At 45.1% G+C, this 14453-nt stretch overlaps 1 protein-coding gene across 3 annotated transcripts in view; it reads right to left on the bottom strand.

The window, feature by feature from the left end:
• Positions 1-14453, bottom strand: part of AP2B1 (adaptor related protein complex 2 subunit beta 1) — a 79340-nt gene that overhangs the window by 24850 nt on the left and 40037 nt on the right. For 2 of the 3 annotated variants that reach the window (XM_074922509.1, XM_074922511.1), the window contains exons 14-16: positions 12576-12768; positions 2181-2222; positions 126-272 (exon numbers count right to left, since the gene is read on the bottom strand). In XM_074922509.1, coding sequence (XP_074778610.1) covers positions 126-272; positions 2181-2222; positions 12576-12768 — 382 coding nt within the window. The remainder of the gene's footprint in view (positions 1-125; positions 273-2180; positions 2223-12575; positions 12769-14453) is intronic. The other variant, XM_074922512.1, reaches the window with a different exon arrangement.

The following is a 14453-nucleotide window of genomic DNA, read 5'->3' as shown; positions in this document are numbered from 1 at the left end:
CAAGCTGAACTAAGGTGCCCCAGTAGCACCAGAGACCCACAACAAAGGGGACAAGCAAGCAATCTCAGACTTCTTGTAGCCTAAGGTACAGCAACACACTAAGGACATTCTTTTTCCTTACGTACAGACTTTGGAGCCACATATCCTCCAGGAGCCATGCCTATACCAGATGAGAGCTCGAAGAGATCGTTGAGTCCACTGCTCACCACCGCTGGGGTGGGCGAAGGGGCAAAGGTGGCTGGCACAGAGGAGGGAATGTAGGTCTGCCCCACCTGGAGGAGTTAGAAAGAAGAGGCAGTGATTAACATCACACATGAAGAACACTACTTATTTAATAAAGCATAAACTCAGGCAATATCCTAAATATTTTAAAGCCATTTGCAGCTTCCCTGCCGAATTATCAATAGTGCTAAATAATGCATTTGAATTCCAAAGCTCTTGGCAACTAATCCCTACACTCGGCTGTCACCTCAACCATGCAATAGCTTTCACATCATTTTTTATAGCTCCAGTCATCTATTCCCACTGTAGAGGAATATTTCTTCTCCATCTCTTCTTCTCATAAAGACAATATGTTTTCTGGATCTAACCTAGTAAACCCAGGGAAAAGAAAAACCGCTTCAAATCTTCCCCCAACTATGACAGTTTTCAGGAATCTGCAAGATTTTGCATATCCAGAGATAGCAAGGGAGTCATGACCGTACTGTGTACTCCCACCCAAAGCCAGAGCTCTGCATTCTCAGCACTGTGGTCCAAAAGGCTCATTACATGAAGCAGAACTAGCTGTCTCTGTCTGCCAGAGGACAACCTTTCTGCAAAAAGGACAATCCTTTCCTCTCAGGACTAAAATGAGGGCACCAAACCTGGAATATTAACCTTTAGGTGCCCAGCTCCAGGTGGAAGAGTCACACTCAAGTTTGATTCCCAAGTTCTCTTCTTCACTGTGAGCAGGAAGAATTACATACTTGAGAATAGGGTTCAGTCAGCAGCCCAGAAACAGGCAGAATGACTACAGCAGGCAATTTGAAATACTGATGACGAGTCTGGGTCTGAAGACCCACCGCTGTCGTGTGTTCAGGAACCCACCTGAGATGCGGTCTTTCAATCAACCCTTTGGACAGGGAGGACTGATGTTTTTTACAGACCTGCTGGTGCGTTTACCCAGGAAGGCAGAGACCTGGCTTTGTAAGTATGATCTCTACAGAGTAAGTATCTCCCATGTCCTGGTGAGTATTGCCTAGGGGCTACAGGCTGGTTTACAGTACTACTGGCTCTTCTCTGCCCTCATGCTGAAGTCAGAAAGGAATGCAAGATTCACAGGGAAAGAAGGAGAGAGAATGACTGCAGCCATAACAAGTGTCTCTGAAAAGCCCTCACTCCAGAACTGAGTATGCTTTCCTCACTGAATTTACTAGCTACACAGTCTTGGGAAGAGGGACTGGAGCTTTCTCCAGGAGATGGCTTTTGGCTGTGGGTTGGAAGCAGACTCCCTCCTGCCCACTGAGTCTCCAAGTCATCTTGCATCCTTTTCCCATGCTTTCCTGGAAGAAGCTGGTATGCGTTTGAAGCCAAGGGTGCTTTGGAAGCAGCCTGAAAATCTCCCATGTCCTGGCAAGCGCTCTAGGCACTAGGACACTCATGAAGCAGAGGCACAGAGAAGGTGGCCAGTGTCAGGCAGAGTTCAGCACTGACCACACGTAGTAGGAAAGCTCAGAGCACCTGATTCTGATGTCCAGAAAAAAATCTTACATGGCATTTGGGAGGAGAAAAGCACTGAGTTCAGACAAGCCTGTTGTGACACTGGGTTAGGGTTACAACAGACCAGGCTTTGAGAGTAGAGAGGTAAGCATCCTTGGTCATTCAGCTGCCAAAGCAGTTGCACAAGGATTGGGGCACTGCCAGTATTAATGCTGGTGCTCAAACTAAAAGCTCTGACAAAGAAGAGCTAGGCAGAGAGAGCCAACAGGTCTGGCCCTGGCTGTTCTTAGAAAAGTCCAGGTGACAGCTGAGCTCAAAGCAACTTAGGTAGGGACCTGTGTGTTTCAGTTGCATTTGTCCATTTTCAAACATCTTCAGGGATTTAAAGCATGTACCAGCACATAACGGGTGAGGTTATATTTAAAAACCCTGAGCTTTGAGCAGCTTTTTTAAACTGGGGAAAAAAACGGAATGGCACTTACTGCCGGGCTTCCTCCAATGCCCCCGCCAAGGTCACTGCCAAGCTGAAAGACAGAAGGAGAGAGAGGAGAGAAAGACCGAGTTCATTTAAGCCAAGTGTCAGATGGCTGGAGCGGAGCTCAGGTGACCGCACTGCTGCGAGCACGTCTCGCTCGCAGCTACAGGACAGACAGAAACGCAATGATGGGAAAGCACAGGGAACAGAGGGACCTTTTGGCTGTTGTGTGAGCAGAGCTATTTGGAGAACTACCCCACACACTTACTGTGGACAGGAGTGTTTTGCAGGTTAATAAGAACAAAAAACTCACTCCCTCTTGCGCCTGTCATCTGCACCAAAAAGTCTGCACAATTCTTCACGTTTCGTGAGTAAGTATTTTTCATTCAGCCCACCTCGCTGGTTGCCAACAGTCCTGAGCAGCTCCACAAAACCCAGACAGGTAACTGCGAAATGCAGCAACAAAACTGACAGGAAGCTCAGTTCCTGAAAGCTTTAGTTTTCTAGGGAACAGCTAGGAACTACGGGAAAACACAATGCATCTTGGCTACATTCCTCTGACACATGGCTAAGGAAAAAAAGAGAATGAGATATGTGCTGGCTATTACAACAGCTCAGATAGGTGGGCTTTGTCTTCTCTTTGAAGATGCTCTCCTCCCTTAGACAGGAAAAGAAAAAAAATAAAAAAACAGCTTCATGATCTAATGGGCCATTCAAATAGTAAAAAGACCTTACAGTGCACTGGGATATTTCAGTAACGATCTCTGCCAAGCTCCACAGCCACAGTTTGAAGCGACTGAAATAGCCACTGTGTACCACCCGCGCAACCCTCTGTAAGCACTAAATCCTCTCTGAAGCCCTTCTGCCAAACCCTCCTGCAGCCCACCTAGAAGCTGTCCTACCATGAACTCCCTTTACAAAGCATTCAGACCACTTTTCTCAGTGATACAGCCCATTTTTTAAACATCCACACCATTCCACACGCTTGAGAGCGTTCAGTGATCAGGACAGACTCCAAAGCTGGCTACAAGAGCTGTTTGTGAGTACAACAACATCACTCCTGTGAATATTTATAAAGCATTTATAAAGAATATTTATAAAACAGATAACTGATAGCCAGGAGGAAACAAGCACAGATCTGCAGTGGTTATTCAGTACAGAGGCATCTCCAGGCTTATCTGTGTCCTAGGCTTTTGTTCAGAAGACCATGGTAGTTCTTTTGCCTAGTGCAGAGGTTTTCTTGTCACATTCAGACAAGGATCATGCCCTGGCAACGTGCACAGAGGAGGAAGCAAGTGCGGGGGCAAGGCAGGAGCCAGCCCCATGGGGAAAAGGCTGGACTGGCAGACCAGAACAACATAGCTCAACCGGTAGATGGCTTTGATCTTTCCATTTGATTAGAGTTTGGAAAGTTTGCTTGCTTTCAAAAAGCATTTGACAAACTGGGTCAACAAAGGCTCTAGGTATGTTATTCAAATATAAACTGATGTGTTGAGATATTGAAAAAAAATGCACACAGCTAAAGCAGAAGCTTCCAGGAATACCTGTGCTTAAGAGCCAAAAAGGCTCCAGCCTTTTCTCTCTGCACAAAAGACTTGAAAACTTTGTTCTGGTCCCTGATAGCCTGTTCCCTGGGAGATCTCATGGCAAATGTATTTTATACTGGTCAAGAAATACCATAAAGCTTCATACTTCTCTCCTTCAGAGCACAGATAAAAAGGATAAAATGCCTTGAGAACAGCAGCAAAGTTGCAAGACAGTGACTTAATAGATGATAACCAGCCTCCAAAAAACCCAGTAAAATTTGACAAATCCCTGTGCTATTCTGGATCTCTCATCTCCTGGCATCTCTCCTTCCTCCAGTCCCCACAGGAGCCACCTGATACAATATCAGCTACCTTAAGTAGGTGTTAGAGAAGTACAAATCACTCACACTTTGCCTCTTGTTAAGAAGCCTTAAGAGCTTTTTTCCTGTGTGAGACTCACTTTATCCCTACTTGAGGTCATGGCAGAAATTTATAGGACATCCCTCATCTTCTGCAACAGCCACCCGTTCTCCTGCTGCCCATGGCAGTGCACTGTGCAAGACAAGCCATTTTTCTTAGCTTACCTAAGACATAACAGATAAAAGTGATTCCCAAGTCAAAAGAAGGATTGATCACAGACCAGAGGAAGCCAGCCAGGAGATGCAAATCCAATTAATATTGAGCTTATAAAATTGGGCTTATTACACTGTCAGGTGTCCCCCACTGAAACAGCCTGGCAGAGCAGAGTTTTGCTCTACAGACTGCTCTTTAAGCCAAGCCATGTTTTAGATTAATACATCAGATCATTTACATCTTGTTACTGGCTCACTGAGGAGTAATAAATGCAACTATTACACCTCCTCCCTATTCACAGTCTTGCACGCAGATGAACTTCAAACTTTATACTGACAGGCAGTGAAGTCCAGACAAAAAGAAAGAAAGGTAAAGAAACCAGTTTATTTCCAGATATTACTGTATGCACAGAGGATTTCTGGTACTGTTGTCTGAAGAAGGAAAAAGACTGGTTTATCCAGCAGCAAGCATTTTACAAAGGGTATTATGGAAATGACTGAATAATTCTGCATAATCAAGCCAGATGTTAACTACTCTACCATTTCCTACTACATTTATCATAAGAAGCTGCAGGCTAGGAATCTAACCTTGAAGAAACCCATACACTGGTATCTGCATGCACTCACTGTGAAGAAGGGAAGGAATGACATACTGGGGTTCCTCAAGCTATCCACAAGTCTTACATTTTCCTTAGCTGTCAGGCCTTGGGGGAAAAGTAGAATTTGGATTTATTGCTTGTCTTGAGTTGAGACTCCAGCTCTCACCCCCTATGAGACAGAGAAAAAACCCCTCACTGGCTCACAGAATTTACCATGAGCCTCCTTACATTTCTAAACTGCACCCAACATCTCTGCTTTGTGGTAGAAAAGATTTTCTAATGCCAGGAAGCTCTGACCTGCTCCTCCAGAAACCCTGCTTTACTCCTAGGAGGGGTCTGCACACAGCAGCCTGCCACCCTCTTGGCTCCTATGCTTGGGACCAAGCTCTGCAGATGTGTGCTACAAAGCTGCAGAGCAACCCCCAAGAAGCTGGCAGCTTCACCACATCCCTACAGGCAAAGCTGGCTCTACCTATACAGTCAAAAGCAAAGTGACAACATATCTACTTCAACAAGAAATTAAAGGGGGGAAGTTAATAAAGAACTGATCAGTTCCACATCAGCTCCAGGGATGCACTGCAGCAGCAGAGAAATCCTTTTTTCCATTTTTCTTGCCTGCCACCCTCCCATAGCAGCAATGCTTTCCCCATTTAGAAACTTACAGCTCTGGTTTATCCAACCCTCCTGCAAGATGCCCAAGACCTAACTTTATTCCAAACTCAAAAAGATGGAAGAGATGGTAACAGCGATGTGTGTGAGTAAGAGGGAAGGAGGAAGACAGAGGGAACAGGAACCAATTACCCACGGAGTGTCCTCTCCCATCTGGAGTGACAGGCAGAGTGCAGAAGGAAAGAAGCAGATATTAGTCAGGCCTGAAGTGATGCTGAACCAATTCCCCAGGGCTGGCAGCTCTAGTTAACCATTTCCATTCATCTCATGGGTGGGCAGCCACTTCTGTCAGAAGGACAGCATGGACCTGCCTTACATGAGAGCAGGCAACAGCCTGCGGAGGAGAGGCCCACGTTAATACAGCTGTCAGCCCTACTCAGGCTGAGACACTCTATATGAAGGTGGGGTGGATGTGGGCTACCACTCGATGGCTAAAGAGAACTTCTAGCACTGCAAAGCCCTGATCCTGAGCCCAAAGTTGGCAGGCTTGCCTCTTGCTGAAGAGCACAAAGCCTGTCTAGGATGAAGAGCTGCCAGTTTCAAGAGATGAGCAGGGGATGAACAGGGAGCCTTGGCCACCAAATGCACAAAGTTCTTCAAACAGAAATCGTCTTTATTCCCTCCAAACCCATCCTGCCACAACAAGCAGCCACATGGGTTTAAAGAAGAGGCTGGGCTCAACCCTGTATCAACAAAAACAGTATCAGCACCTCTTCCCAAACTGTATCAGCATCTTTACTTTGTATTAGTTGGCTCTGACAATGTTGCAGCTTGAAGAGCATTTGCCCTGTAATTTCAACTCCCTGTAAGCAGTTATGGTGGTTTACAAAGTGCAGCAGTGTTAGAGTTACTGTATCAGGAAGGTTTATTTGCATCTTTACAGCAGCTTGTAATGAAGTGACTCTGCTGAAGTGTTCATGTGATCTGGAGGGGTTACAATCACTTCTGCAACATGACATGAGGCATTTAGAGCTCCAAAGAATAACAGGGAGGGTGGAGCCAGGGACAGAAGCTACAACAACCACTGCTCCGGAACTGCTTTGCCTTGTGTCCAGAGAATAGCCACGGCTTTCAGAGCCGCTGTGCATTCCATGGAGCCATAATTCATGGGTTAATGGCAGTCAACTGCTGCCTCCTCCCTCCCTCCCACCCCAAACCAAGAGGTAAGCATCACAGCTCAAGGAGCTAGGTGAGAGCATGCACACAGCAGCAAGGAGCACAAGGCATTTTCCTAACAAGAATCAGGAGATGGGGCTGACTGAAATGCTGAAAGCACAGTTGCTAACAGGCCACTTGATCTGGACTAATTCTGTTAGAGAGACATCTGAACTGCAGGACAGATCAGGCATGGTCTGCATCTGCTGACCTCCTGACCGGCTATAGCTATCTCGTTGCAGACTGCTGTGGCTCACACAGAGGCATTTTCAGTACCTCATTTGCTGCTTATTTTATGTCTCTGTTTCATACTGCCAAGCCAGGCTTGCAGAGCAGAAGGGCTACTGTTCAAACCAAGGGCAGTTATGTCAAAGGTGGTGGAGGACAGGTCATGCTGCCAATACCATGGCCACCAGTTTCAGTAGCAGTTACCACTAACACTTAACCTTGCTGAATGATTTCCATCAACAAAACTAAATACTAACCATTTTCATTTTTTTAAAGAGAAAAAAAAAAAAAATCAGCTCTACAAAGCCTTAGCAGTCCTACTGCTGTTACAGCAGCAACAGCCTTACATCAGATGTGAATGAGTGACTGACCAGAAGAGCTCCTTTTCCATATCAGCACCACTCCAGAGTAAGGGACACATGCCCTTTATCAGAAATCTTAACAGATGTCCTTTGTAGCTCATCACACCAGAACAGCCCAGATGAAAGGAGATGTTCAGCTCCTTGACAGAGCCTGGAGGAGCACCCCGGGGAAACATCCCATCCACTGCATAAATGGATGTTGGGACTGACCTATCATAGACACTCTCACACTGTAGGTCCAGGAAAACGTAAATACAATAACTTTCCTAAGATTATACACAGCAAGTCACTTGCAGAGTCAGGAGAGCAATATGGCACCCAGGGCAGATTTGGGGTCACTTCTGGGCTTCCACAACTACGTGAGGCTTCCTACTCTGAGTATATGAAATAACAGAAGGTTGGGTATTTTTTTAAATAAACATTGCCGAGTCCCTAATCAAGCTCAGCAAGCCAGGGTGTTGTCCACCAAGGCCAGACTTTGAACCCTCCACTTGAAAGCAGTCAGACAGGGAGGGAGGGAGGGACACCAGCAGCCCCTGCTCACCAGCCTTTTGGATCAGGCAGGCACTCAGGACTGCTGGAGCAGGTGTTTCTTCCCGGGCTGCCGGGAAGAAGGACATCCCGCCAGAGAGAGCTAGCACTCAGGTTCCAGCTCTCCATCACACTTCAGAGCAAGCACAGTAGTGGGACACAGCCCCAAACCACACAGAAGAGACCCCTGGGATCAGGCCCCCCTATATCCAACCCAGTTATATAGAAAGGCATAGCTCCACCTCAAACAGCCCACACCAGTCCAGGTGTTATAGAAAACTGTGGATATCCAGTGTTTATCAGCTTTACAATTCAGGACATAAATCAGTCTGACCAGCTGGCAGCTTTGAATCAATAATATTCTTGTAGATGAGTGGCTAGAGTATTAAATAAAATCCTTTCATAACAGACAATCCAAGTCTGTTCATTCCTACAGATTTACTGCTCTGCCCCCAGGTTTAAAGCCAGCCTCCTTGGCTCCTGGCCACAGTGTCCTGCTCCTATTAAACGCAAGGGCTCGCAGGGAGCTGCACAATGTGCTGAGCAACACGGAGCTCTCACGCCCAATGGATTTTCAGGGCAAATGAACACACAAAAAGGTTTAAAGACAAAATGACCCTGGCTCATTACAGCAAGGATAGACATCCTACAGAGTGCTGCATCAACAGTAAACTAGGAGCTGGAGGGCTGCCTATAATCTGCATAAAGTTTAGCCACTTAAGATCTGGCTTTAGGGGGATAAAGCATCAAGCTCCAGGTCTCAGCATACCCAACTCTGTATCTGGCAGCCTGCTGTCCAAGCAAGTTTTGCTTCTCCCACATTAGTAACTGGTATCACTACTTCACACTGTGGAGATCTCAGACAGCTCTGTACCAGTGGGCTTGGTCACCATTTTACAGAAAACAAAGCAAAGCAGGAAAGAATAAGATCCGCCCAGGGTGGCAAACAGGAGCACAACCTGAAGCAGACTCAATTCTGGCTCTGTTCACTAGCGAACAGCTCTCTAAGTCATATAGAGAGTCTGCTCTGGTTATAAGCAAAGCATATCTTGTTCTTGTACTAAAGGCCCTTTTTCTCCTTTTTTTAATTGTTAACACATGCTCAGCATCTGTGCATGTACAAGATGCATGTTACATTTAATACCGATTACAGGACTCACTATGGAGATAAGAGTTACTCACTAAAGAAATTAACCTATCAAGCAGCTGGAGTCTCACTGGTCATGGGGATAAATATCTAGCAATGCTGGGGAAAATTCAGATGAACAGTATTAATTTGGTGGTTATTCAGTTTTACACCATGCAGTTTCTATTTAAATTCCTGGAAGAAAAATGCCCCACAGTTTAAAAAAATGGAAACACCATGGAAATTAATGCTACTGTTGATCTTTCTGGGTTAGTCCTGTTGGGACTTTCACTGCAAGAGCATCCCTCGGAAGAGAGACACCCCCTCCAAAGAAAAGGAGGCATTATCAAATACACAAGAGCTGCAACAAGTATCCAAGGAGATCAACACATGACACTGAGTGAATGTGACAAATTGGCTGAGATCCTGCCAGCAGCCTCTTCCAGACCTTCAGCTGCCTTTGAGACACTCACAGTGCTGACGCAATGTCACCATCACAGCAACAGACCATGATTTCATGCATCAACTCAAGCACATCCCAAAAAATTTTCTTCCACTGTAATAGAGAGGCTTATTTAGGCTTTTTTACATATCAAACAGTTGCTTGGAAAATGGAAGTGGGGTTTGGGGCTGCTCTACTCTGCCAGTAAGGCAACTTATGTCCCCGCTCAGGCTGAGCGCCAGAGGCACAATGCAGAGAACACGCTGCACTCAAGTATCTCACGTTCCCTTGTTTCCTCTCAGGTCACCTGAGATCCAAAAGCAATCTGCTAGTGATAACCAGAAAACAGGGATCAGCAGTAGAGGTGGTACAAAATCCATCACTGGGAGCCTTAAAAAAAACTACTAGACAAATTCCTGTTGGGAAACTGCATATGAAATCCTTCCTTAGATCAGACCCCAACCAGGCTTGGTTCCAGTACACTTACTTAGACTCTGAAGACAACAGGAGAGATGGGAAAAGAAAGTCCAAAGCAGCACACACAGAGGAAGAGAACTTCCTTGGCATTCACAACCAAACAGGGTTACTTTCTGGTGGCACAAGGGCCCAAAGTGAAATAAACTGTCTGGTTTGAGGAGGAGAGAGGGTATGCTCACACCACTCCATGCAAAAGTGTGGGAGACTCAGTCCTCCCAACAAAGCAGAGGAAGAAAAGCACTAAAAAAACACATTAGGAGTAATGGAGAGGGAAATTTAAAAGCAGAATGAATCAGCCAGCAATATAACATAAAGAAAGTGTGTGTATAAGGTATCTAGAAGAGAAAGAGGAAGGGATTGTACCAATAGGTATTCTGGCTGTCAGTGTAGCACTGATAGGCAGAATATTGATAAGGACAGAGGAAGAAGATTTTCAGTCTCTGACACGACTAACTGACCACACGAGCAGCCCAAGCAACCTCCATCCCTGGCTCCCAGCTGGTTTTGATCCCTGGTGAAGGGCTCAGCCCTTCTTCAAGGGGACACAATGGGACACATCTCACCACATACAGAAAACAGGCATGTGCATACCTGCAGTTTGAGACTGGTTTTGGCACTTCACAAATTAGCTTGATATCCAAATGCCAATCCCCTTGGCTAACCATGCAGCCAAGAGACACTGCCTAGCAATTTAGCTAATACCAGGTTAGGTACTTGTTAAACACATGCCCACAACAATAAACAAAGCAGAGATCACATTCACACACTAATTAGGCTTATTAGGGAAGGAAAAGCCAGAGAAATAGAGATTTACCATGAAAAGATTCACTTATACATGCGAGGGATCAAGAGAAGACAGGACATTTGATGCAACAGCACTTCAGTAGAGAACATTCCAGGTGAAAAAACCAAACACACACCACCATTCAGATACATTTTTTTTTAGTGCTCACCCCATCTACTAATTCAGCCGAGACAGTGTTGGCCCACACAGCCCAAGGCACAGCTACTCCCTGTCCAGATGTGATCGCTTTGTCAGATCACACTTCACAGCTCATGGATTTACTTAAGGCTTGAGAAAAATATTAAGTAAAAGCCTAGCGTCATATCAACTAACAGCTCTACTGCCAAAGCAGGTCACTAAATTAAGCTCATTAACGCCATCTGTGAGATAACTCTTTTCCCAAAACCAAGTTTTAGTCCTCCTGCTGTGTCCATTTATTTGTCTCTGACACTAATGAGAAACAAAGGGTTATTATAAGTGGCCTGGACGACACTATAGACAGAGGAATTTAACTCCTAACCATTTTGACCTGCCACAGATAGCACCATTTTCTGCAATGCTTTAACACCATTAAAAATCCCAGTTTCTTAGTGACATGTCTTGCAGTGCAGGGCAAAGGCTGCAAAGGTCACCGCTCTGGGCTCACTCTCCGCTTTCCCAGCAATTCCAGCTTAAACCACTGCCCTAATCCCCTCTCTCCCCAGCATAAAAGCAGTCTCCCTGATAAATAAGCAAACTGCTGTTTAGATGGCACAGAGACTAAAGCACATCTGACCTCTCTGAATGCCAATACCATTAAGGGTTGGTCATTTCCAGTTTATCAGCTCATGAAGCACTAGAGCTGGAAATGTGTTTAATGTCTGCTTTAATAAGATTATGGCAGTTTAAAATAAGTATCTTTGACACATAAGGATTTGTCGCATTGGGGCTCATCCAGTTGCCTCCTGCTATTATTCAGAGCTTGACTCAGAACTGAAAGCACACCTAAACCAGGCACACAAATAACCCAACCCAGCTCGCTACAAGCCAAACCTCAAACCAAAGCAAGACAAATCCACTGTAGGTCTGAAAAACACCCAGCTGCATTCACTGGGGTGGTTTTACCCAGGTTACGTGGCACAAATATACCTAGACTGCTTCTTACCCCTGTAGGCAAGTCACCGGGGTGTTGGGGACCTGTGTGCTGTGCTCTATCCCATGGGAACAACTCCCAGGCTGATGATTACATTCGACCACCAGTGTTAAGACCAGAGCACTGAACTCCTCTCCACTGCTGCAGTCTCCTTACTAAGTGATTCTCTCATTGCAGCTCATGCCCAGCTCACACCCCAGAGCTGTAGCAATATGTGATTATTCATACTCTGGAGCTTGACCCTGTTAGTACTAGAATACCTCCTCACTGAGCAGCAGCAGCATGGGGAGAACTACGCAGAGTGCTTCCCTCTTGACCTAACTGCAATTAAAATGTCACCGATATTAAACCATGACATACTCTGGAGAATATACAAATGGGATGACATGGGGCTACAGCCTGCAGCCCTCAGAGTTTTGCACTGAAATTCAGTAGGGTTGGCAACCGGGTGGAACAAATGCCTGTTTGAAAGGGAGTCTGAATCAATTACAAAGCAGTGGGACACTTTACATCCTTAAAACAACTTTTTGGTTTTCCTCTACAGACAGAAAAAGCATGGAACAAATATATCCGCTGACCATAGGGATTCTACAGCATGTAGCAACATTCTCATTTTATAGCAGGAAAAACCTGCTGAAAGTTGGTACAATAGCACTGGTTAAATCCTCTTGGGAGTTTTAGGACTCAGCACTGGGAGCTCAGTGATCCAAGCATTACAAACACAAATGATCAAGGCTTTGCAGACATAAGCACAGCTCCAATTATTTTGGATCAGCTGAAGCCAGAGGATGCCACTTACCAAGCTGTCCAGTCCTCCTCCCAGGAGGTCCACAGCACCCATCTGCATGGAGGACACTTGGGGAACATTCACTGGGGGTCCCAGGTCCAGGTTGAGGAGGTCACCCAGAAGGTCGCCCTGCGATGGAATGACCTGTGGCTGCTCCAGGTTTGTAGTGGCCGTTGTGCCCACAGGGCTATCGCCTGCATCAGTGCTGCAGGTGGGAGGAACAAGAAGCAGAGAAGAGAAATGTTAATCACCTTCAGTCTCCAGCTTCAGATTCCCAGCACAGGTAAACAGAGCAAGAGGTGGCTGATGAGCAAAAACCAGTTAAAAGCTTATCCTAGCAGCTGATCTGACCACTGCTATGTACAAGGCAGCATGTCATGGCAAGTGGTTCCTCAGCACATGCTTTGAGCACAAAGACCTTCCATGCATTGTGCATGGTTTCCAGTTCAGAAAAGAGAATCTTAAAGGTGTGAAATCTGTCCAATTTGAGAATCACAGACCCCTCCAAAACAGCGAGCCACGAGTACCACATGGACTACAGCACTGACAATAATTATTTCCCAGCTCAGAAGGAACCTATGGAGATGATTTTCACCCCACTGGGCCTGGAGCACTAGATGTGAACATGGAGGAAAAAAAAAAAAAATTAAAAATCCAGATTTCCGCAGAGACCTAACACTGATAAAACCGTTGAGTCCTCACTCTAACCAGTGCAAACTCAACCACTCCCCACAGATCTGTATTAACCACCTCTACTGACCAGCACCAAGCTCCACAAGTCTTTTCTAATTAAAGACCTCAATCTAAAATTGACTTCTCCCTTCTATCAATAATTTCTTTTTCTTCAAGTTAGTTGGCATGCTAATTACCAGTCCAGAAATGCTCATTATAGTTTCCAAAATTTCTCATCATATGCAGTCTGAATACCTTTTATATTCACTTGGCCACTGATTTTAACAAGGAGAGGGGGGAAAAAAAAAAAAAGACTGACTGTAGCTCCTGGAGATCTCATTACAATGTATTTATTCTAATATTTTAGATAACTTAAAATCTATTTTGTATCCTGCTGCCAGCAGTAACTGACAAAATTATTTCTAGCTCATATTACTGCAGATGCAGCCAACAGGTAACTGCACACAAATGCCACAGGAATTAGTGTCCTGACAAGGTGTTTAACACTGGGGCTCTTTTGTAAGGATTGCAGATCCTGATTTTGAGTAGTCATGATTCTCTTCCTTATCCTTATTCAGTTAACTGAGGAGAAAAAGCTTTAGCGACAGAGTATAAGCTGCTCCCAACTTCAGTGCCAAGAGGAAAAGATGTAGCATAAGGACTGCAGAATGAATTAGTTACCAGGCAGCAACAGAAAGGGTTGAAAGCTTCTATGCATTAAAAGCTTTAGACCTCTAATAGTACCAATATTAGTTGTCCTTTCTGCTTCTACCTTCAGCAGGGAGACTTCTGAGTATGCTGAACAGCTAACTGAAACATTTTTGAAGATCAAGTGGTTACCATGATCCACCCCCACCCCCAACCTGAGGATGGGGAAGAACAGCATGTATGAGCAGAGGCACATTATAAGCCGGTAGTGCACACACTTGGTTCGTTCCCAGTATATAATCCCTTTAACACTACACCTCTTCAACACTTACTCATCCTTCTGATGGAGATAAAGCAATCCTTCAAGGTCTTGTGTAACTGCAATTGCCCCAAAGCCCAACAAGAAATTAGGAAAAGACAAAGCTAAGTCAGTTTGTATTAAAAAACAAAAACACCAAGCCTTTAATTTCTTGTATGGAATGGGCCTCTAAAGAGATTCTTATGAATGACTTTGCATTTTCTTTAAAAGAAAAAAAAAATAATAAAGACTACACAGGTTATAAAGGGCAG

Source organism: Athene noctua, chromosome 19, assembly GCF_965140245.1.
Source record: "Athene noctua chromosome 19, bAthNoc1.hap1.1, whole genome shotgun sequence".
NCBI lineage: Eukaryota > Metazoa > Chordata > Aves > Strigiformes > Strigidae > Athene > Athene noctua.
The sequence above is the reverse complement of the archived record's forward strand: the minus strand, read 5'-3'. Positions and strand labels throughout refer to the sequence as shown.